The 25,455-nt window shown below is 39.1% G+C and overlaps 1 protein-coding gene across 1 annotated transcript in view; it reads right to left on the bottom strand.

The window, feature by feature from the left end:
• Positions 1-6,941: 6,941 nt before the first annotated feature.
• Positions 6,942-25,455, bottom strand: part of LOC139722124 (serine/threonine-protein kinase 25-like) — a 77,220-nt gene continuing 58,706 nt past the window's right edge. Inside the window, exons 5-9 of the mRNA XM_071633443.1 lie at positions 16,756-16,941; positions 15,431-15,570; positions 11,718-11,895; positions 8,997-9,124; positions 6,942-7,495 (exon numbers count right to left, since the gene is read on the bottom strand). Coding sequence (XP_071489544.1) covers positions 7,456-7,495; positions 8,997-9,124; positions 11,718-11,895; positions 15,431-15,570; positions 16,756-16,941 — 672 coding nt within the window. The 3' untranslated portion in view covers positions 6,942-7,455. The remainder of the gene's footprint in view (positions 7,496-8,996; positions 9,125-11,717; positions 11,896-15,430; positions 15,571-16,755; positions 16,942-25,455) is intronic.

Raw genomic sequence — 25,455 nt, 5'->3', positions numbered from 1 at the left:
TATTTTGAAAGACAGAAGGGAAATATACCTTCAATTGCAACTATCACTTTAATCCTTTGAGCTATGCTCATTATTAATAGGCCCAAGTTGCAGATGCACCCAATGCGTGAGAAAAATGGGTGCCATGCGTGAGACTTGGTAGCTCTGTGTATGTTGTATTATAAGACGCGCCTGTTACATGTTGTGCTTTTTGGTGCCACGCCTCTTTCAATGTACGTAATTGTTATTGTGTCTAAAGTGACTTTCATGGTGAATGTATTTGTATACTTTTATGGTATTGAAGGAAATAAGTGTTACCTTGTTCCTTGTATAACAATTCAGATTCACACTTTCTCCCACAAACACAAGAAGATGACACAAAAGACAAGGTTTCATTCATTGTCAGTTCTTTCATTTGTACATAACCATTTTGACAAAAATAATTACAATGGTTTCCTCCAGCTATATTATCAATATTTTTTTCTGATATTCAAAGAAAACAAAAAGAAAAACATTGTGAACAAAGTAAATACTGATTTCTTTATTACAAATTCAAGATGGCATGTAATATTAGTCACATATCCTAGTCAATTACTGCTTAACTGCTTATCTTCAGATTTGTACTTAGAAAAAAAGATTACTGCGTGGGGAATAGAATTTCGATGTAACTGTGAAAATCAATGAAGAAAAGAATGATTAAGCATTCATAAAATTTTGCATGGACTTGGAGATCCCTATGTACATCCATATGGAATCAGAGTCATGCTTCACTGTGATTCGTTTAGAGAAATGACATTTTATGCACCATAGAATATGTCATGGGGCAGGGGTAAGGGATATGACCATTGCAATAATTTCACAAGAAGCCAATCCATATTTTTATTCTCTCTTTCTTTTGGTATGTACGTGGTACAGTGTATGCATGCCTTCCCCGCTTGTGCTGTGGGCCAAAACTCTGATGAGTAAAGATCAGCCAGGTACACTGGGCAATCTTGCTCCATTTGTGAGAACTGTGCAAGTTTTGGAGTACGAAGATGAACTGCAGTACCAATGAGCTATGCACTACAGCAATATCTCTAGTCTCAATTGTACACTGAGAGCTGTGGATTCATTATCTCCATGGTCCTGGCTTGCTTTCCCATCTTTTCTTGCACACACCTTTTTAAGCTGTTTCAGTTTTAAAAAAAAAAAAATAGAAAGAGAAAGAAAAGAGGAATTCTGCAAAAATCTATAAATACAAGAATGCTCTTCCAACAAGCCGTGTACCTAACATATAAATACTAATACCATCACCTATATATCTAAGACTAGAGTCAGTTCAATCCATTATACATATATATGCCATTACGACAGTCTCTTCTTCTATTTTTCTTCCTCTCGATTCCAAAACAGAAAAAAAAGAAAAAGAGGTTTAGATATTCCTGGCTGAACTTCACTTTCCTCAACGGGAATCTCCTGTAATATGAGCCAGCGGGTTTGTTACAAATGTACCCGTCCGACACGACAACCAACTCATTTGCATGTCTTGAAATATTGTCACAAAGCTGGGGGGAAAAATCATTCTCCCCTATAAATATGCTGGGAAACATTCCATAATTGAACAAAAACAAAAAGAGAAAATCAAAATGGAGTAACATCATGAAAGACAGCAACCATGCATGCAGAACATTTCCCACTTGCTTTTAAATGACTAAAAAGAAGGGCTTTCATGTATTTTTATCAGCGTGCTTGATAAAGTCTCGCTCAATCAAGCTCAATAGTCCGTATTACTGGTGACTCCAAATTCATTTAGACAAGCCAACAAAGAGAACAAAATAAAAATGAAATGTCTCACCCTTTGTTCACTCAACCATTGGTCTAAAGTCTTCTAATAGATCATGCTCATAGCACACACTTGCAAAGAAATGTTTGCACAGTGCTTACTGTTCAAAATATACTTGCGTTAACAGAGGAGGGGAAGATAAAGACAAAACTGATATATTTGCATTTTGTGTCACAAAATCAAAAAAAAAAATGAAAAGAAATATTTATCTACAAAGAAATCTGGTCAGGATATTTCTGCTGATCACATATGAAGCGGTGAAAGCTGACATATCCCTCTTCCTTACCTCTCCTACACACAGATCCTTCTCTAATTCACGTGGTACAATTGCGTTCAGTATGAATGTCTCCCTCTATCAGGCATGAAAGCAGTCTACGAGCAACAACAACAGTGTCACATGATCACTGCCTCCTTTTAAATAGAATCTTATAAAATTACTTGGTACAAAAGATTCGACTTCTCTCAGCAAAGATAATCATCATATTCTATCCATCTCAGTCTCACTTTCTCCCCCTCTCTCTCTCTTTCTCTCTCTCTCTCTCTTTCTCTTATTCTAACATTCTGATGAATTAAAAACTACAAACTGATTTGCATACATACATATATATCATATGAAAAATCAACTCACAAAGGGAGAAGCAATATTCATATTCACAGTTTTAACAAGAACATGACAACTGTGACTTACATACCTACAGCGATCAAATGGATAAGGAATTCCTACCTGTCAAAAAAAAAAGATTCAAATGTAAAGTGTTCCTGAGAAAAGTTGCAGACTATAAGCCAGTTCGTAATTAGCTCATGTGCACATGTGGACAAATGACCATTCTTTTTCTCAGTTGGTTAGGCACTTCATTCGCAGTCAAAGCGATAATGCATAACCTTGCCCAATGTAACAATTCATGGAGTCCATGTTCAAACAAAGAATGAACCTGTGTAGATCAGATGACTAGAATGGTCTGTCTGGTTTCACTTGGGGAAGCATCTATTTCATTGTTTTGCATTGAATGCCTTAACAAACTTTTGTCTATCAATATTGCTACATACCAGGCTTGCTGTCAGATGGATGTGCTGGCACTTATATGGATTACATGAATAATCATTATATCACAGATGTTCATCTCAGCGAACTTAAAAACCAACGGGCTTGAGGAATCTCAAATAACCCTTTTTTGGTCATGTGCCAAGTGGAACTACGAACTGGCTTATTGGAGTGTTGTTCCCACGGCTAAAAACAACCACAAAAATAGTCGTTTATTTCTTCTTTTCCTTACTTGGTAAAGTTTAGTATAACCTCCAAATTTTGGCTCCTCAGCACAGGCTGCCTCACTAAAGATATTCTGTGACAACTCTCTAGCACACCATATCTGATGTTGCAGATTCCAGAAACAGAAGAAGATATACACTTCAATTTATTTCCTGCTCCAAATACAATCCCTGCATTATCGCTAAACATAGAATCCAACCAAATTATGGTCATATACTAGTATGTGTACATCATGTTCTCTCCTCGTGACAGCTTTCTTGACTACTTTATTTGCAGCAGAGACTATAACGCGTTGCATTTGTTGGGTATTTTTCTAGTTGATGATGATATTCCCTACATGAAACAGGAAACAAAACTGCAGCAACCTGGCCAGGGACAAAGCTCCCAATAGTAATTCGCTGCTCAAGTTCCTATTAAAAGCAATTAATCTACTTGAACCTCAACAGTTTTTTTTTTTCTGTCACAACAATGCATGCACTCTGTTCTTTGGTATAATGTCTGTGCATTCTCGCCCCATTGTAATGTTGGCGCCTGGTAATAATTTGAACATCATGCCACCGGAACAGTCCCTGGCACTGCCAATGTTTGAAAGAGTTGGCAAATCAAACCAAAGAACTTTATTCTGCACTAGTACATACACTTGACCAGTCTGTCTACATGGAGTGTACATACTGACCAGTCTAAAAATGAATAACATTTGATAATTATTGAATCCAGTTGAAAACAAGAATCCTACAGATTAGGACAATGGAGAAGTCACAACTTTTTCTTTTTCTCACTGTTTTTGAAAAGACAGCTTTGGTCACATGAAAAATTAGTTCAAGCTGCAGTTGTACATAAGACCGAAGATTGCAACGGAGGTGTGTTGAAGCCACCAGAAAACATTGCTTGAATAACATGTGTGGGACAATGCTGCACGAACAAACCAAAACAAAACCCCAAGAGAATCCATCTAAAAATACAAATTATAAAGTCTTCGTCAGCTAGGACGATTCTTGCTTATATTGTGTCCTCTCGGACTCAAAAAATACTAAATAATCTTCTTGTGTAACAAATAATGCTGCTTCTTTCAACCGGTCCACAGTCTCATGCAAAGCAATTGATTCACATATATTCTGTTCAAAAAGAAAAACATTCTAGAATATGAAAAGAATATGAATAACAGGGGTGGAACACAGGTCTCATAATCACTCAAATGTTTGAAAATACAAAACGTCCCCCGAGTAATACAAATACATCACGCACTGCTGCATGGCTTTCTCTTCGTTGCTCTATCACCTTTCAAATATATCACAGTAAACAAACACCAGCTTCCTGATCGAGATGTCTGCTTACGCTCACGTGTGGCATGTCATCGACTCTGCAGCGAATGAGAGGGGATTACTGATGATTACTAGCTTCAACCCCAGACAAATTCAGGAGCTCCTGAGCACAACAATGCGCCCCCTCATCCATAATTGTTCTCCCCCACCCTCACCCCAAAAAGTACCCTCCCACAGAGGACGACACAGGAAATGAAGCAGCAGTCGAGAGGGCAAAGAACTTGTCTTACAGCCTTTTGACATGGATAACTTCATCCGAAGAGTACGGTATCACCAGGAAGGGGGGGGGGGGGAGGAAGGAGAGATCATCGTAGGTCCAGTCTTGACCACTCTTGACCTTTCACGCCGATATCACTGTGCAGCAAAGGACCCTGTCCTTGTGATGAACCACAAGAATGAATTCTTCGAAAGAGACATTCAGAGAAGGGGACTTTGGATGGCAGCACACCCACTGCACAGTTGATCGATAATCTTACGCTTCTCTTTGAACGAAAAAGGCCAAGCAGTATTAAATTTGAACGCAATTACCAAAGTGTTGAAACTTCCGAAAGTTCCTGCTGTTGCCTTGCCCATGACCCAGAATGTTTCCAAAGGTGTGGCAAATTATACACAGCTGAGAAAGGTTAATGAGCCACACCCTTCCTCCTGGATTAAATCTGTCTAGGACAACTTGGGGATAATTAGACAGGACATCTAGAGGATGATGTGAGAGAACACAAGTGCCCTGAACAATAACAACAACCTCATGGCTTCTTTTCCCTTATTATTGCATTAAACACATGGTACCATGCATACTGATACACATACTGATGAATATTCATTATATATCTTTAAATTAAACAACCAAAAAAATTATATGAGACAAGAGGAGATACGTCATGAAAATGTGACATGAATGGGTGGACAATACAGGCCTGAAGACAAATAAATACAACCACATACTACACTGGGTAGATACACACAACCCGGAGGATAGAAAGCCTGTGTAAGATTACGCTGCGATCTTGTCAAAGAATTTTAGGAACACACGTGGAAGCTTACATACATGTATGGCCTACCTACTGAAACACAGTTTCCCCCAGGACATATAACAATTGTTTGTCCACATGGTACGCAAAAGATGATAGAAATATTACTGTAAAAATATAAATGTGTCAAAAATGAATATATTACACAGATGCTTCTCCTTCTTTTTTTTTTTCAGATTCTCCAAGACGGCGTATTCATGAGAATCTTGTACAAAATTGTGCTAGAGTTTTGAGGATTACCTGTACGCAACTCTGCTTTATCATTGACCGTAAATTCGACAACAGACAGGATTGTGGACGCTGCTTAGAATCTGATGTAATGGAATACGTAAAACACCGGTTATATTTGCCCAATTATTCTACAGGTGGCTTAAATACATAAATTCACAAAAAAGAAGTATCTGAAGAGATATGTGCTCAGTATTCGTTGTCACACCCGGCATTCAAGAAATATCAATCATCTCTGTAGTGTAACCTAATACTGGACTTCTGGATGACACAATCTTCAGTACACCTCCTCCTTCATACTCTTCTCTTTGTTGTTGATTCTTTCTACCAGTTACAATGAGGCATTTCAACCAACTGAGCTGAATCCATTCTTGTATTAGTCTGTGCTTTACGGCTGTGGAATATCGCTGACCAATTAAGATTGAAAATTTGCCAAGTTCTCATCCTAATATTTACGATGAAAAGCTCAGAGCTTGGTGCAGCCGTGTATGAATAACACCACATGCACAATGCTTTGTTTGGATGAATTACAATGTACGTCTCTTTCTGTCTGGATATACACAGCAGTGATTTCCCAACTATAACAAACACGCAGGAAAACCCCACCCAAATGCAAAAGTGGTCACCTGCTGCTTTGTTGTTGTTTTTTTCCTGTTTAGTTTAACGGCCATTGCTATGAGTTTTGGACATTTGTTGGTGTGCCTAGCCACATACTTGACCCGCACAACTTGACAATGTCATTGACTTTTGTCAAATCATTTCATAATGATAATATAATAATAATAATGGTAACAATGCAGCCGGTCAATTTGTTTGCCGGGTTCAAATACTCCCAGTTTGGCTCAATTACAAAAACAAGCATGAAATAAATAATGCCTGCCGCTCCCTTAGGTGTGCAGGGGTGAATTGAAGAAAAAAAAAAAGTGGGAATACTAGACGGCTACCACTTCTTCAGGCAGCATATCACTGGACCATTCAGGACCAGGACTGGTTTTAAAGACAAAAAAATGATAGCACGTCAAACTTTTGCACGAACTCATCTACTTGTTCCTGCACACAATGAATGTTGCGTGGGATGCCACCTCAAATATTCCAGCCATGGAAATCCCCATGCTTGCACGGCGAAATTTATCATTAGAGAAAAGAAACAAACAGGATCACTCATAATGGATTTTTTTTAAAAAGAAAAGAGGGGGATACTCCCAGTCAACACATGCATAAACGGGTTTGCGTAATACACCGAAGGGTTTAATGCATGATACACAAATTCGGAGTGATCCATTTTAATCCGAGGGGTCTCCAGCTAACTCCAGAGTGGGCGCGGTCGGTAGCATTCGTCTCCCTTCTTTTGTCTCCCTCGGGTAATGTTCTCCGGGCAACCTAACGGAAACTCTCAACCTGCAGTCTGTAAACAGTCTCACTTCTCACTACATGAAATAGCACATTTCACGTCCGGTCGACAGAAGACTCATAATAGAAGATTGTAAAAGGTTACCGGTGGCCATGACCGTACCGCTGGACTATCCACACGCATATCAAATGTTTCTTTTATGACAGCTGGCTGCATTCTAAGTTCATCGGCAACCCTCGGAGGACAACCACGCTTGCATTCACTGTATTGATGAATTCTTTCCCGTCCATCTCAGGTGGAAGTGCCGACAGAGTTGCCCCAAGATTGGCGAAAGATCTCTTGGTCTCTCTCTCTCTCTCGCTTTCTGCTTTTCTTTGTTCCCCTCCTCCTTTCAGTTTCTTAACTACGCAGCTCGGAGGGGAGAGGGGTGGAGAGGGGAGGGGTGTAGGTGTCAGAGGTTAGTGTGTGACTGGTCTCGAGGGACCTGGTCTTGGAGGACTGCAGATAAAGAGAGAGAGAGAGAAATTAAACAACAACATGAAATCGGTTCAGGTGTGAGTTTCTTCAATTTGTCTCCCTCTACAAATTAAATTGGTTAAGATCGCAACTGCTGATCTGTAAATTAACAAACATGTCGGAAAAAAGGAACCAGTGGGTCTTGAACCCGTCTTCTACTGCATTCCTGGCAGTGACACTATCACCAGGCTGTCCCTGGTTGCCGGCAGTGACACGATGAACATGGAACAAATACCCAAGCTCCAAAATTCCAACATTGTTATGTTAAGTAGTCCAAGGCAGACAAGGCTCATTAAATGAAAGGAAGATATAATTCAGAGGGGTGAAGGTTCAGGTGTGAGTTTCTTCAATTTGTCTCCCTCTACAAATTAAATTTGTTAAGATCGCAACTGCTGATCCGTAAATCTTGACAAATCTTATTTGTAGAGGGAGACAAATTGAAGAAACTCACACCTGAACATTCACCCCTCTGAATAATATCTTTCTTTTATTTTACATAAAATTGGTTAAATGATAATGAGATGAAGAGGAGGGAATTGTGATAAAGGGAAAGTGGCACAAGGTATGACTGATTTGTCTTCTCCTTTCCCCTTGATAAATTAGCAAAATTCACATTATCAGCAGAACCGGATTTTACTACTAAAAGGCATTTTAAGTTTTCATTTCTAAAAACTTTTCTAAGTCATTCCCAGACACTGCCTGGGAGTTTACAGTCCATATCCATTGCTCTGCTCTATGCTGTTTACAACCTGCCTGCCAATGGCTCAATATGATCAAGTCACGTCAGTGGGTATCATTGTCACTTGCCGAGACGCTGTAAACCATAATGGGGGAGATGGAATGTTGGTACGGTGCCAAAATCTTGAGACATGCCTTCAAAGGCCAGGCATATATTCAGAGATAGTGCCCTGCACTTTGATGGAAGGGTGAAGGCTAATAGAGCCATTGCACATTCAAGGCAACTTTGATAAACCACATCACAATCCAATAGATTGGGGAAATTTCACGAAAATTGAACAATAACAAGAAAGCCATGGCATCTTAGAGTTTTTAAAAAAAAAGTTTTGGCAAAACAGAGACATTATTGACCTTGAGATATGCAAATTAGACCAAGCATGATGTCATCCTATCATAATACCACCAACTCCTGTATTTTGTGAGAATAACGCAGGAAATATGACACTTGTGGCGGAATTTTGCTCAAGTTTGTGCTCAGCTAAACTATCTTGAATTTGAAATGTGCAAATATTTGAAGAGAGATGAAGTTTTGTACAAAAACACACAAATGCTCACTTTTACAATAAACAGAGTCAAGTGCATCTTAATGTTGAATTGGAGTTATGTTGACATCTACAAGGTCATATCTTGAGTGCATTAGACACACCCTGGTTGAAAGGACTCACTGCAGGTATTCACCTCCCACTGGCGACATACGACCTTTTGCATCTGCAGAAGGTGCACCAGCGACCCTTCTGCCACTCACCTTTCTACTCTGGAGACTACCTGGCTGACTAATCTATCGCAAATTCCTGGACTCGATTCCTCCGCCATGTCAAAGCTGTTCTGAAGTTCATCAATCGCCGCTGATAATCCATCATTCTTCGTCTTGAGCTGGAAATAAAAGGGCAAGAGGATTATGTCATGGACATTTACCTTTACATTCACAAGAGTCATTTGTTTGAGAGAGAGAACAGTAATTGATGCTGTCACTTTCAATGGTCACATGTCTCTACAGAATGTCAGTGGTATGTTTAACCCTCTGTGTGCTACAATGTAAATCTTCTGTGTGCCACATTATTCTAAGACCACAATGCTTGGGTGTTTTGGGAAAACAATCTGTTTTTCAAAGCCACATAACTTTTTATAGAAGTGTTTCTGCTGAAAATGCATTTAAAAAGCAAAATGGCAGAGAAATTCTATGACAAAGCTACGACCATTTTTCTTGCAAATGGCCAGTATCCAAAACAAACTGTTTGTGCATGGTTGTGCGTTTGAGCCAAATTCTGTATAACCAGAAATGTTCACGTGCATTTCTGCTCTAGATCCATGAAAGTAAAATGCATGCAAAAGTTCTTGTCTACACTCTATGCATTGAATGCCAGTGGCAATTCATGAAAATTTCATGCAGCGAAGAAGGCCATCAGCTCCAATTCGCAAAAATTTCATGCCACAAAAATATCTTGCTTTACAGTATGCGAAGTTGGCAAGCCTTCGATCGAAATGCTGCTCCAACTTTAAGCCAAAATCATACAAACCAACAGATAGTTCTGACCAACTCAATGCCAAAAACTATTGTTTTTAATCTGATGCTTTCTAAGAACCTAAAACTGGTTGTCAGGGTAATTGATATGTGATGTTTATTTATGTCAGGCTCCTTCTTTATCAATGCAATGCATGGAATACTGCAATGTCAACATATTCAGGAAGAAATATTTCTGTGACTCACCTAAATATAAGAAACCTATCATGTGCAAAATTATACAAGAATATATAGGCTTGGAGTGTTTTCATCCATCAAGAATTTAATCAGAGTCTCTTGGGTACACCACGAAAGTTAGCGTGCATCATTTCAACTATAATCTGTTGTTAATCATTTCACAATGGAAATTCAAGAATTTGACCTTTACAAAATGTACAAATGTTAGTAGACAAGACATGACTCCAATGCTTTAAAAGAAAGAACATTGTACACATGAAAAATTTATGGGGAAATTATAAAAAACAGTAAAAATATGTTCAAATTGAACCAAGGGCATGGAAACAAAAGTTGACTGTAATTCTCTTGACATGTGATATGCCACGCTGCAATCTACCCTTGACTGAGCTGCAATAGAACATGACACTCTGCAGGATTTTGCATGCTACATTTTGGCGGACTGGGTATTCTCCCGTGTCGACGGGAAATGAAACTCGGACCATTTCCTGCAATTGCTCTGGTGAGGAAACACCCTTCATCCTGGTGTTCGCTAACTAAATATAGATCTGTTTACAATGTATCTCCCCATGCAGCATGTGTGAGTAGGTGGATACATATTTCTGTGAAATGTATAATGTCATGAGTATGACAATATCTGGGTGTTCCCACCATGCCGCACAAAATTCTCTGAATTGAGCAAATTGCTTTTTAATAATCAATGCATCTAAATATAGTCATTACTCATATCAATCAAGCAATAGTAAAGACACTTTGAATTAACTTCACTTGCAAATGATGTGTCAGAATTTACTTCAAGTGTAGCCTAAGAGAAACTCTTGCCCGAAATCAGGCAAGATTCAGGTTCCAGGTTTCACTTTTTTGTGCCTGAAATACTGAAAAACCTCTTATCAAATATGAAAGAGCATACAATTCCAAGAGGAATTCAAAGTTTATTTGATGAAAAGTGGTTTTGAAATGGCTGAGATATCCAAAACAAAGCGATCCTAATAAAAGTTGGGACCCACCTTTTACTAAGACCACTTTGCGTTACTTTGTTTTTGGATATCTCTGCCATTTCAAAACTGATTTTCATCAAATACACTTTGAATTCCTCTTAGAATTGTATGCTCTGTAACATTTCATAAAGTGGTTTCTAAGTATCTCGTAAAAACTTAAAAGCTAAATCCTCATCTCAACCAATACTATACCATTCCTTTAATCAATGAATCTAAATATAGTCATTACTCATATCAATCAAGCAATAGTAAAGACACTTTGAATCAACTTCACTTGCAAATGATGTGTCAGAATTTTCTTCAAGTGTACTCAAAGAGAAACTCTTGCCTGAAATTGAGATTAAAAAGCAGTTCCACCATCATTTTTGGGTGGCTTTAATAAATTGAGCTAAATCAAACAGACAGAATCAAAAAGGTTGCATCAAAATCAGACTTAAACTTTATGGAAGTTATGGAATTTCAAATTTTCCTATCTGTTCACAGATCAGTGATATTGGCAAGCCAAAAGACCTATGCATGTACAAGCTTTGCTTTCTCTTATACTATTTTCTTCCACATCAACTCTTTCCCGTCTTGTTTAGAATGACGTGGTTAGGAAATAGTTATTATCATCATATATACCTCTTGGTTGTTACTATTACTATGGAGTCTCAACTACATTTCATCCAATCTATGAACAATCTACACTTGATGGAAACATAATGTTTACTTGAACAGCAGTGAACTTAACACCAAACTGAACTTGAAGCGCCGCAGGGGACCCAACACTTACGTCTCGGAGGAGCGGCCCCAGCAGGGACTGAATGGACTCAGACTTGGGCTGCTTGCGGGGGATGGGCTCAACGTGCTCCGGGGGCGGTTCGCTTGGAATGTACTGGGGGCCGCGGATGGTGTTGCCAGGGTAGTCGAACTCAGGACCGTCGTCCCGCTGTAGGGTCTCGTTATCAATCCTGTGGGAAAGACAGACAGACACACACACACAAAAAAAAATTATAAGAACACCCTTGATCAAGACTATCACGGAAAGCTTCTACATGGTAGTGAATGCCCACTACATGAGCACGCTGACTTTAATACACACTGTCACATCTTACAAAGAGAATGGTGGAAGATTTACCAAATCAGATATTATAGAAGAAAATTATGGAATGTCATAATTTCACATGTTCTCAGAAAACACTGATATGCAAATCAAAGGTGATGATGTCATGGCCTCACAAGTCGCCCTTTTACTACTCAGATCATCAGGAAATTTCCTTCTTTTACATGAATTCAAGTTAAAAGCAGGTCTGCCAACATTCCCACATTCAAATCAGGGATATTCCACACAGCAATCATGGAGATATCTGTGTGTTACATGCATTTCAATGGGCGAAAATAATTCCCAAATCAGGGAGATTTTAATATTCTCTTATTCAGACATGAACAGATTTTGACATTTTCAGGGAGACTCCTGCAGAATCGGGGAGACTTGGCAGCTCTGTAAAAGAAATCATACTCTTCACATTAGATTGTTTCAGCTTTCCAACTATATCCATAATGACTTTCTATTAAAAGGAGGAGAGTTACAATTGCTTAAATGAAAAAAAAGAAAAGGCATTTTCAAAATATTTGTAATATTTCATTCTTCGTTCATTTTTTGTTTGCTTGCTTTTGTGCATTTTAACCTTTTTGATCATGACATACATCTACTGCATCAAAAATATATATATACATATCGTCGCTGGGGCGACAAGACCTCGTATCTACAAATTGTCAAATGTTCAGGAGAGCAAAAAAACATGGCGGCCAAAGCACTGTGGCGAATGGGATAGCCTTTCCTTTGACATGCCGTGGTGGCTTCATTTTTGGAGTAAGACAGTTGGGATTTGGACAGGACATCACTTAACCGATTATTTGACCATTATTCCAAAAAAGTCATTTTCACCAAAATTGCAGATACAAGGTCTTGTCACCCCAGCGACGATATATTATATTTAAATATACATAATTGAATATTGGAGGAGCCTTTAATCTTTAGTTTGCTGATATTTATGGTTATGACCTTGTGTTCCAATTATGTTTTAATTAACAGATCATTGAATGCAAGAGGGGGACCCCCCCCCCCCCAAGAATTCTACATATTTTTCTCTTTTGTCTCATTGTCTTCCTCATTCCAGTTTCTGTGTTTATATTGGCACATTCTAATATGATATCAAATGCTGCAGTGGTATGCAAGCATTCATCACAGGTCATTAGGGAACATACACACACATGCACAAACACACACACACATACATACATACATACAGACACATGCACATAATCACAAGCACACACATAAACATTTGTGGGTGTATGCATGTGTCAGCATCAACGTTCCCAGAGAGAAGTTGATTGTTCAGAGCTTTATCATCACAGTCCCCTCAGGATATCCTCATTAATTGTGTAGTTCACACAGCTGACAATATCGTGCCCTCACTTTCTTGGACAAAACACATGAGGTGTCGTGACAGAAGCCGTAATAAATGGCCCTCAATAATCCTTTCACGGCATCCAATCTTACTGGGCCTCCACCCCTTTCGATTCCCATCAGACAATGACTAGGGCGTTTCATCTCATGGAGCCAGCAGAACACCGAACTCTCACTTTCTATCCTCAACGGCTACGAAGGAAACGCTTTCGCGTACTTAGTCAAAGTGGACTTTGGACCGATTTCCTACCCACCGAAAGTAACCCAAGTATTGAGTGTGCAAAGGATAGGCCTAGCTCAACACAGCACGGGCCAAACTACCGTTCATTGAAAAATTATGACAGGCTCCACACAGGTTTCCAAAAAACAGACAGGATGTTTCCTTCTCCACAGCAGTAACTTCACTGCTTAATATGGAAGCATAATAGAACAATTTTAGCGGTGTGCAAACACTGTTAATACACACACCATGGCACAAATGCCGTCTGAATGCAGAAGACTGACCCTCCCTTGTCTAAGTCCATGGGTGGAGCTGTGTAAATTGACTGTGCGATTTCAGCCCCTGGTTTGACCCTAACTGTACTATGTTCATTGACAGCAACATCCACTGTTGTGTGTGTTTTTTATGTGGCAGTAAGAAACAGATGTCCTAAAACCAAAGTGTCAATGAATGGGGATTACATAATCACACAAATGTCTATTGATTGTATGACAATAGTTTGTACGATAGCACAGTCCCATTGCAATGCCTGAATGTGTCTTCCTTACATGTACATTAGACTTTTTTTAGGGGGGGGGGGATTAGTTGAATGTGGACTACGTCGTGTATGATAACCTGGGTCTAATTCTTTGTAGGTCAATGCAACTTTTCGCTGTATAACTTGCTAAGCTCTGAAACTCAGCAAGGTTAAGTACTATACTGTACCTCTTTATCATTATTTTTACTGTTTATTTCTAGTAACTTCATCTGGCACAGTAGAAATAACTTGATCTGGTACAGTTTAAAAAGAAAAAAAACTTTTTCAACTGAGATCTTTGGCATTTGCAGATTAAATCTTTTTCTCCCATTGCAGTTTCTTCAAAAGCCTATCAGTTCTAAACCTACAATTGATTATCAAATTGGCAACAGCTTAGGTGATTGTAGTTCCCGGTACATTTTTTCTCATATTGGCAGATATTTAAATACATTTCTTATCGACTGTTTGCAGGTTTAATGAATTTAAGAAGCTTCATTTAATTTTTCTCCAATACAAGATGTGCATAGATTTGCCAATTTAAGGATGACAATATAATGTTTTGCACTAAAAATTCTCTCTGGACTTGATGGGTTTACAATGTCTCTGTTTTCACTGTCACTAGCACTAGTCAACTAACAGTATCAACTCAGCATGTTTTACAATATAAATGATTGAATGAACCTAAAGATACGGCTATTGCATGAGTTATTCAACCCTTTCAGGCACACCCAACAATGCAATGGTTCCCCAAAAGAACAAGAGACAAAGAAACAAAAACCCACTGTGAAGCGACATAGATTAGAGCAATCATGTCATATACCCATGATATATAACTTGTAATAATCTATGTATGTGTGTGTGTGTGTGTGGGTGTGTGTGTGTGTGCGCACTTACCCATGGTGTAAAACGAGGACACACATAGGAACTTTAAATTTAAACCGAGGACACACAAAGAACCGAGAACGTCCTCGGTGTGCAGACCATTCCAAACGGTCTGCTTTTGCATGCTTTTGCATGTAGGGGTACATGTTTGTAGGTCCTCGATTGACAAAAGTCCTACTTACACGCAGGTCCTCGGTCATGTGGTAAAATTCTTATGGGTAAAACAGGTCCTCGGTTTCCACCATAGACGAGTATGTGTGTGTATGTGTGTGTGTGGGGGGGGGGGGGAGGGGGAATGGGGGAGGTGGGAAGGGGAATGGGGGATGGGGGAGGGGGAATGGGGGATGGGGGAGGGGGAATGGGAGATGGGGGAGGGGGAATGGGGGATGGGGGGGGGATGGGGAGACAACTCACTGGTCATCATCGTCCGTGTCCGGGGAGTCATTGCCCTCTGCTTTCCACTTCTTGTAGCGCTCGATCAGCTCAGTTAGAAAAGACGTTCGCTTGGCGCCCTTGATGAACCGGTGCTTCAGCAGCTCCTTTGCAGTCGGTCGCTGTTCACCGCAGGAGAAGCGCGCAGAAAAGGAAAGAGGAAATGATCACTCACAGTATAGGCATTACGTAAATATGTATACGTGCAGATATATACACACTCATTCCGAGTTGTGTCAATAGTTTTATTTCACTTTCTTCTTTCGTTTTCTCTATATCTTCTGAAGTGTCTAAGAACATGAAGACAAATTAATGCTCCTATGTACTATACACACAATGCATATTATGTAGATTAACAAATAGACAGGCAAGAACAAAGGTTATTACATGTACAAATGCCTTATTTGATGAATTCTCTTTGAAACAAAATACATCTTCATATGGGTGTGAGTGTGAGCAAAACAAAACTGCCCAATAGCATTCTAGAATATAGAAAGCAGGCAAGTGAAGGTATGTGTATATAATGTAATAATTCCTGCTAGATGAGGGGTTGGAGGGGCAAGAGATGGGGGGGGGGCAGCATGAGTATGGTGAGGAAAGAGCTACGAATAGGAAAGGCTGTCACCATCCCTTCCATCAATACATTACAGAAGGCTTGGAAGTGATTCAGGCTCACTGCAACAATGTAAAAATGCCAGATGATTTCACACATCCATTCTACCAACACTTGATTTCTGGTTTATGAAATATAAAATCCTTCTGTCTCGTAGTTGTTGTTGTTGTTTTTTTTTTTCCGTACTAAATTGTGGCCTGAGAAGACACCCTGATGAATGAAAAACATGCTGTAGATATCACGGAGCAAAGTCTGTTGGTGGTCTTAGCATTAAGTCAATTTGAAACATGATGGACTCAAAATGTCACCATCAGATAAAATTTTTAACAGACGGAAAGAGAAGAAAACGCAGATGAACTAAAGTTGATGATGATGATGACAATGAAGATGATGATAATGATGATGATGATGATGATGATGATGGTGGTGGTGGTGGTGGTGGTGGTGGTGGCCAAGGAAGGACAATCACCCCCTTGGCTCAATACCGGTTTGTGTTAAAGTTAGAGTAAAGATTAGGGTTAGGGTTATAGTTTGGGTTAGGATTAGGTTTAGGATAAGGAATACACGTAGGGATAGGGTCAGGGGAAGGGTATGGGGTACATTGCCCATGGGTAATGGCCCTAGAGCCAATGGGTTCGATGATGATGATAAGGAGGAGGAGGAGGAGGGTAGAGGGATGGAGTTAAAGACTCACATGTCTTGGGTCCTTGTTGAGGCACACCTCCACAAAGTCCTTGAAGTTCTTGCTGTAGCTGCCCTCCAGCTTCGGTGGGTTGTTCTTGGGGATGAGGAAGAGGACTCGCATGGGGTGCAGGTCTGAGTTAGGGGGTTCCCCCTTGGCCAACTCGATGGCTGTGATACCCAGCGACCACATGTCAGCCTAGACAGTAGCAGCAAGAGAAGAGTAGGAGGAGAAGGGGTGGGGGAAAAGGAGAAGAGAAATGGAAGAAAAATTGTTACACTAGTTTTCATAACAGAGATTCTAAAAATACCATTTTGGTTGCAAATTAATATGATAATCACAAATATATATACAAAATACCAAACAATGAAAATTCTTCATCAATTGCAAATAATTGTATTGTAAACTTACATTAAAAAATGACTACCGATAATGACAAACTTAAGGGTGAATATCAATAAAATGCATATTACAAACAAGATTATTTCGTAATGAAAGTACAAGTGTATATGGGACTGCTATTATTCTTTTTTCAGTGACAGCATTACTTCAGAGATTACACTGTCAAAATTATTAGACTATCAAAAAGCAACTGTTGTTTTCATTCATATCAATTTATTTGATTAATTTTGCTGTTTCTAAACCTTGCTCAGATATGTTCCATAGTGGCTCTTTTGTTAGGTCACGGCAGATGATGGAACAAATGTGATTTTCTTTTTAAACTTCCTAATGATTTAAAAAAACAAAAACAAAACAGTTTGCTCTTGCTGCAAGAATCTCGCCAAATCTTTAATTTGTGCAATATTCATATTCCAAGCTGATCAATTTTTAGGTTCACAGTCAATTAACCTTATGACTGACACATTGACGTCTCTCATCAGCTAGAACACTCATCCTCTTTCGACAGCCAGTGTACACAACAGAACTTATTATAGGTTAAAATTTTTTTCATCACCAGCAGCCTACCCATGAAAATCTCTTTTCTTCTCATCTAAATATCTTTTTAGCAAGTGTTCCAATATTCCCCATAATTGGTCTTGCTAAGATTTTTTTTTTTTTCAATATTGGGTACTCAACAACCAGCTCACACACACACACACACACACACACACACACACACACACACACACACACACACACACACACACAAACCCATAGTACAGGTTTATACAGATCAAATATTGGTAAACAAACTATACACACTTTTGAAAATGTTGCTTAGTCTTGTCGTGCTTAAAAGCAAAAACATATTCAGATTCATACTTTCTTTCATAAAAGAAAGTTCAAGAGATTGAAAATTGGGCTTTTCTATTAAAACTTAAAGAAATACAAGTGCGTACACAAAAGAAAAAAATTTACACAAAAATAGTTTTGACGGTCTTTGCTGCAACAAGGTCTTGCCAAGACTTAACGGAAACAGGACATCTATGAATGAAAACATTCACTGATGAGCTTCTACAACATACACTTGTATTTTTTCAAGTCAGACATATCACATAAAATGGAAAAGAGACTAAATTTTACCATGAGTCGCTCATGTTTGTTTGCCTAAGTTTCAATAATTTGTTTTCCTTAGCTTTCATCTAAAATTTCTAATAGTGATGCTGTCAGTGAAGATTGGATTTCAGTCAACCCTCTTTTAGAGGTCACCTGTCTTGAGCAGTCAGCTGTTTAACATAATTACACAATTGCTCCCATATGAATGTAATACCGAACAGCACTGGATGCACTTCCAAAGCCTGTCTATAGTGACCACCTGCCTACTGTGGTACTGTCAAAGTGGAAATTTTCACGGTGTTGAAATTTTCGCGCATTTCGCGCAACCAGAAACTAGCGCGAAAATAAAAGCACACAAATATTTTTGCTTGCCATATGTTCCAATAGTTGATATCTTGATTCCGCGGAATTACAAACAAGCGAAACTCTTCTTACCCGGCTGAGCGCGAAAAATTAGTCACACAAAAATATCCACTTTTACAGTAATCTTTGCTGTGACCTTTCAGAGGTCGCCACAGACGGACATTAGTGCAATTTGCATTGCATTAATACTCACTGTCAATCAGACATTAGATAACATTGACAAAGCATTGGGAATTTCCTCACTTGTATTTCACAAAATCCTTCCTCATATCAAAAGCATTTCATTTTATTGAAGTGCATGACGGCCCTTAGGATGAAGTACATTTTTTTTTTTTTTAATCACTAGGCAGGAATGCACTTAAGAGGAAACAGAGAGATATCAAATCATCAACTAAATTAATCACATTGCTCATTCATTATTTCTCTAGAGATGGAAACTTATCTCAGTCTTCCGATTCATCAATGCTGCCACTCTGTGTGCCTTCACTATACACAGACACACAAAATGAAAGTCTGATCAGGGGGAAATTATCAATGCAGTATATTTCTCCTCACTTGCGTAGACATAAAAAAAAATATATATGACTCACAGCCACCCTCATATATCTGATTGCTTTGTCAACGACGTGTTCACAATAATACTGGTACGTCCCTTGCCTGCCCTTTATCCATTTCCCGCTTGGGTGTCATCCTGTCTACACTCTACAACATATGAATGCATTCTCAGCTACCTACACAGCAGTACACTGACATCTACTACACACACACACACCATCCTAATACTTGTAAAAGCTCTACTCATAGAAGGCAGGGTTTGCCCTCCCTACGGAGGACAGACAATTTTTTTTACTTTTTTTTTAGATGGCTGTCCTGGCTTAGACACATGTTCCCCTTAATGGGCCTGATACCAACAAACATTTGTTACCCATTTATCTGCCCGAGTTTAAAGTGAGCGGTACTAAGAACATCATTTTGTTGTCACAGTGCATTCAGCACTTTAAAATGAGAATATCAGCCAATGTAGGTACACAAATCCCAGTAACAAGAGATGTGTAATTTTTCGGTACATAACCACCTCCGCCCCCCCCCCCCCCAAAAAAAAAGGAACTGTTGACAATGATAAGCCTGTCACCAGGCAATGGCACTGGAGACATTGTCTGAGTATTACCACTAATTATTTGGTCTACATTTAATACACTTTTCATGACAAAATGGCGGAAATCTTCATTTTGGTACCAGTCCAGCACATGGAAAAGAATTTCATGCATCTCTGATCAGCCAACCAAAAAGGTGAACACAATTATTATGACATTTGTTTATAAACACTGTCGATACAAGAAGATTGATTGATCTGGCACTCGCTCATTTATCCAAAGGTGAACATACCTTCCATATGTCAAATACATGTAGTGAACATAAAATACACTCACACGCACACAAACATTCACATGTGACACACAACAGACCTCAGGGCATAGTACAAATGTTCAATATCATATGATATTGCATGTGATGTCACTGTCAGATAAATCTTGATGGATATTGCGGGGGTTTGCAACATTAAGACCTTTTTTTTTTTTCCACAGGTAAAGACAAGCAAAGATTTGAGAAATAAATTGCAGAGTCATGACAGCTATAGTCTGTGATGAAAGCTTGTTTTATCCAATGAGACATCATATGTGGAGAATCTGAAGACCTCATCTAACTGGGCTGTAATGGACGCTAACATTATAAATTTACAGTAATGATTTGAGTCAATGTACATAAATCTGATTTCATTTGTCAATACACTGTAGATAGCGTGATGCCCTTTTATCAGTGAGCGGATATCGAAACATAGCACATTTTGATACCAGTGTTTATCCTTGGAGTGTCCCTACTGGGCAGAAGTTTGTTTTTATATCGGGGCGATGTCACTGATACTACCATGGATGACTAATGGCCATCGGAGTATGGTTAGTGAAGGGCGGCGCACAAGGTTTTGATACAATTGTAAAAATAACCACAAAATTTTGCAAGATCTCCGTTTTCATTCTAGAATTGTGATGACAAACCAACAACACAAAGCAGAGGTTTCGATGAATGATTAAAATCTGTATAGTTATGATAACATTGATGATGAGGAAATGGAGAAACAAGAGAATATTTTGCATTCTTTTCGCCCGATGTTTCGTAAGAGGGACGTTTCTAATAAAAGACTTTTAAATCATAACATATATCACAAGACATGAATACTAGTGACCAAATGTATTTTGCATTCAAAGATAACTCTACACAACCCACATACAATGTAAACCGTACAAGTTTTATGATTTCCATACTAACCAGACTTGAAAACTGATTGAATGAAAAATCATACCCATGTGTGTGCATAACTCTACATTAAACATACAACATATCACAGACAATCTCTGTGTAAAACTTAATTGGCTACAGGTTTAGGAACCTGTTCTATAGTAATAATTGATTGCTTTTTTGATTTGTACATGAAAGGGAAATTTCAATCATCTTATCTAGGAAGGCCATTCCAGTCATACAGCACTATACAGTGTATTGGTCAATGACATTCTCACAGAACAAGGATAACATGAACAATGCTGATATTGGGATCTACATTGCACTCAGACTGATAGGCCACCACCAGTTTGGTTTGCAGGCTCCAGGTAATTACAAATTACCTCCTACACACTCATAACAGCAGATTCAGGGTGTTCCTAGTGGGCACCATATGATGTCAAAGCAAACCATAGTCTATAATGCATTTCCTCCAGCACAATCCACAGTGGCAACACAGTAATAACACAGTAACAACAAATACATCTCGTGGGTACAAGGTAAATGTTGCATACAATGGAATTAACATCACCACCACCAATACCAATAATAAATAAATATATGAATAAATAAATAAATAGCATACAAATAAATAAAAAAAATACACAACCACAGAAAGTGCATTGCACTCTATAGGCCCACATAAGAATGGTGTCACTGCATTCCTAGGGTCAGGAGTAAAGAGTGTGTGTATACTACATGGACACCCAGACAGAACAATGATAGAACAATGCGTGGTATGACACCTTGAAGTGACATCGCCCACTTTTGTGGTTAGCCTTGTTCCAAGGCTCGGTTGCCATACTTTCAAGCCTCATACAGCGATTAGAATAATGTAGTAGGCTTAGGTTATAAAATCATCATCATCAAGTGCTACATGAATGATCGTCATTTATTTATGAGGATCTCTTTGTTTCACATTGTTTTAGGATATCTCAGCCATTTCAAAACCAATTTTAATCAAATAAACTTTTGTTACCCCTTAGAATTACATGCTCTTTGACATCTCATAGAGTGATTTCTGAGTATCTCGCAAAATGTTAAAAGCTAAATCCTCACCTCAACCAGAACTGTACACACCCTTTAAAGCACATGAAAAAGTCACATAAAATGGGGCAGTAAACCTCTGAGTCTTGTTTCTTTTGATTTCACAGCAGAGAAGCACCATTTTGATATCAATGGTCCTACCAACACCCCACCCGTATAATACCACTTCTATGATTATGGGTCATAACAAAGGAAATTCTCCACTGAAGTGTCAGATTAAAAAAATATCACTGAAGGTGATTAATACCCCCGCCCCGTGACGACAGTCTTACCCAAGGAATGATCTTTCCTTGATCTTCTGCCATTTAAATGCCGTTACCATGGCAACGCAGCTTCCGACACGTCCGAAAAATATGTCTTGCACATCTTCCCACCAAGACTATTGTGTGTGCCACATTTCATAAGCTTTTGTCAAAAACTGAGGAAGTAGTTCAATCCACAAGATCTTTCCTTGACCTTCCGCCATTAATATGCCGTTACCATGGCAACGCAGCTTCCGACACGTCCAAAAAATATGTCTTGCACATCTTCCCACCAAGACCAATGTGTGTGCCACATTTCATGAGCTTCAGTCGAATACAGAGGAAGTAGTTCAATCCGCAAGATCTTTCCTTGATCTTCTGCCATTTATATGCCGTTACCATGGCAACGCAGCTTCCGACACGTCCGAAAAATATGTCTTCCACATCTTCCCACCAAGATCAAGGTGTGTGCCACATTTCATAAGCTTTGGTCAAAAAACTGAGGAAGTAGTTAAATCCGCAAGATCTTTCCTTGATCTTCTGCCATTAATATGCCGTTACCATGGCAACGTACTTTCGGGTACTGTCAAAAAATGCGTCTTGCACATTTACAACCAAAGGCACACATCTGTACCAAGTTTCATGGAAATTGGGCAAAAACTGAGGAAGTAGTTTGCAACACAAAATTTTCCATCATTTTGGCTCATAATATGTGAGCTGTTACCATGGCAACATACTTTTTGTCACTGTCAAGAAATGTGTCATGCTGACCTATATCCTAAGACAAACATTCAATATGAATTCCATGAGAATTGGAAGAACACTGATGAAGCAGTTTTGCCATGAAGCATTTTGCCCTATATTTTACCAATAACATGCCGTTACCATGGCAACGCACTTTTTGCCACTGCGGAAATATGTGTCTTGCACATTAACATATTCAGATGAACATCTGTACCTAATTTCATAAAAATTGATCAAAAACTGTGGGAGGAGTTCGCGACGCAAGATTTGTACCCAGTTTTGCCCATAATATGCCGTTACCATGGCAACGTACTTTTGGGTACTGTCAAAAAATATGTCTTGCACATCTACAACCCAAGGCACACATCTGTGCCAAGTTTTATGGGAATCGGTTGAAAACTGAGGAAGTAGTTCGCGACGCAAGATTTGCAACGAACCGACCGCCCGACCGACCGCCCGACCGCTCGACCGTCCGCTGATTCCTATATACCCCCTTCAAACTTCGTTTGGCGGGGGTATAAAAAACACACATGAAGTATGCTAAGATTTGGTGATCTATCACTTGGTCTACTTCCACTTTGTCCAATAGGCATTTAGTCTTAACCCACATGGGCTAATCCCATTTTGTCTACAACCAGTTCGTCTAATGACCATTTAGTCCACTTGCCACTTAGCCTCATTACCAGTTGGCCTACTTCCAGATGGGCTAGGCCCATTTCGTCTAATACCCATAGTTTATTAGACCAAATGGGAAAAAAATTCCAAGAGACAAAACTGCGATTAGACCATCTGGTTGTTAGACGAAATGATAATTAGCCAAACTGGGCATTAGACCAAGTGAGGATTAGACCAAACGGGCATTAGACGAAATTGACAATAGACCAAATGTGTTCAGCCATAATGGTGCTAGACAAACTGGGAAATAGACCATCTCATAGCAGACCAAGTGGCAATAAACCCCAAGATTTGACAGGCCATGATATCAAAAGCCCAGAACAGCATGCTGACTTCCTCAGCAGAATAGTTTGCAAAGTTTTATCATACAGGGTGTGACAGAAATAAAGATGAGATCAGACACTTCAGACTTCAAGCAAGATGCAGGGAAACACATCAGGAGCATATGTTTCATTTTGACACCAGTTTCTGAAGGACAATGCCATATGTCAATAGGCTTTTATTGCACCTAGTCTGTGGAACGTAACTTTGGATATTTTAGGGAATACCCCTAAACCAGAGGGGGGAGAGAGAGAGAGATACAATAAAACGAAACAAAACAAAACAAAACAAAGTAGCTCAATGAGTTTTATCAATGTGTGATGAAAAATGCACACATGATGTTTGCACTATAATTCAAAACCGATCATAAAGATTTTGACCTTACATAATGCACAGGAGTAAACATCCCTTCTGCTGCATTCACACACAAGTTATCGGTTTTTGCATCGTGATGAGAAAATTTATTTTATTTGCCAACATTCATACACAGCAGCAACATCAAAAAATAGAACTCTGCCGCAAATGAAGCACTTTGGATCTGTACACTGCACATGCCTAAATAGTGACAATAAACCGTGTTACCAGGCACCCAAGTATGCAGACCTATAATAAAAAAAACCATAAAATTTCTTCACATGGCGTTCACATATCTATATGCTGCACAAGATGAATTATCGCAATGGGTTCAAAGAAACATTAAGTGTGACTGATTTTCATAGTGCAATACACATCATGAGGGGTATCAAGGTTTTTTTGTGTGTGTCCGAACACAAGGATTAACAATTTTTGCATTAAGCTGCAAAAACAGATTTTAAAAACCTGTTATTTTCAGGTGTGGGGTGAACAGGAAAGATGCTCAAAAGTAAAATGGAATCTGAGCAATTTGGAGTTTGGCATCCACTGAAATCAGTCTGAATAAGAAGTTCCTACAGTACACCAATTGCATATAAGAAGAGAGTAAAGCCTTTATAGCAAGGCAAGTGTGACTTCCGGCCTATTACTGCATACACCGGAAAAAGCAGAGGCAAGTGTGACTTCCGGCCTATTACTGCATACACCGGAAAAAGCAGAGGCAAGTGTGATATCCGCCATACTGCATACACTGGGAAAAAAGCAAAGGCAAGTGTGATTGCCGGCATACTGCATACAGCAGAGAGCAAAAATTGGGCTAAGTGTGATTTCTGGTATACTGCATACACTGGAAGAGGGGTAATTAGTGCATCTTCCTGTATATGTTTTGGAAGAGGGGTAATTAGCGCATTTTCATGTATATGACGGAAGGGGGTAATTAGCGCATCTTCATGTATATGATGGAAGGTGGGTAATTAGTGCATCCCCGGATGTTTTTCAACCGGAAGTTGTCTATCATCGTTTGTTTGTGGAGGAATAAAAGATACAAAAACAATGAGGGTGAATACCAACAAAATATTAACGAGTAAATGAACGATTCCTTACGGTAAACAATAGAAGAGGTAATTAATGCATCTCC

This window comes from Diadema antillarum, unplaced genomic scaffold (genome assembly GCF_040938485.1).
Source record: "Diadema antillarum isolate AM-2024a unplaced genomic scaffold, OU_Dant_1.0 scf00000157, whole genome shotgun sequence".
NCBI lineage: Eukaryota > Metazoa > Echinodermata > Echinoidea > Diadematoida > Diadematidae > Diadema > Diadema antillarum.
Note: the sequence above shows the minus strand (reverse complement) of the source record. Positions and strands in the feature narration are given on the sequence as shown.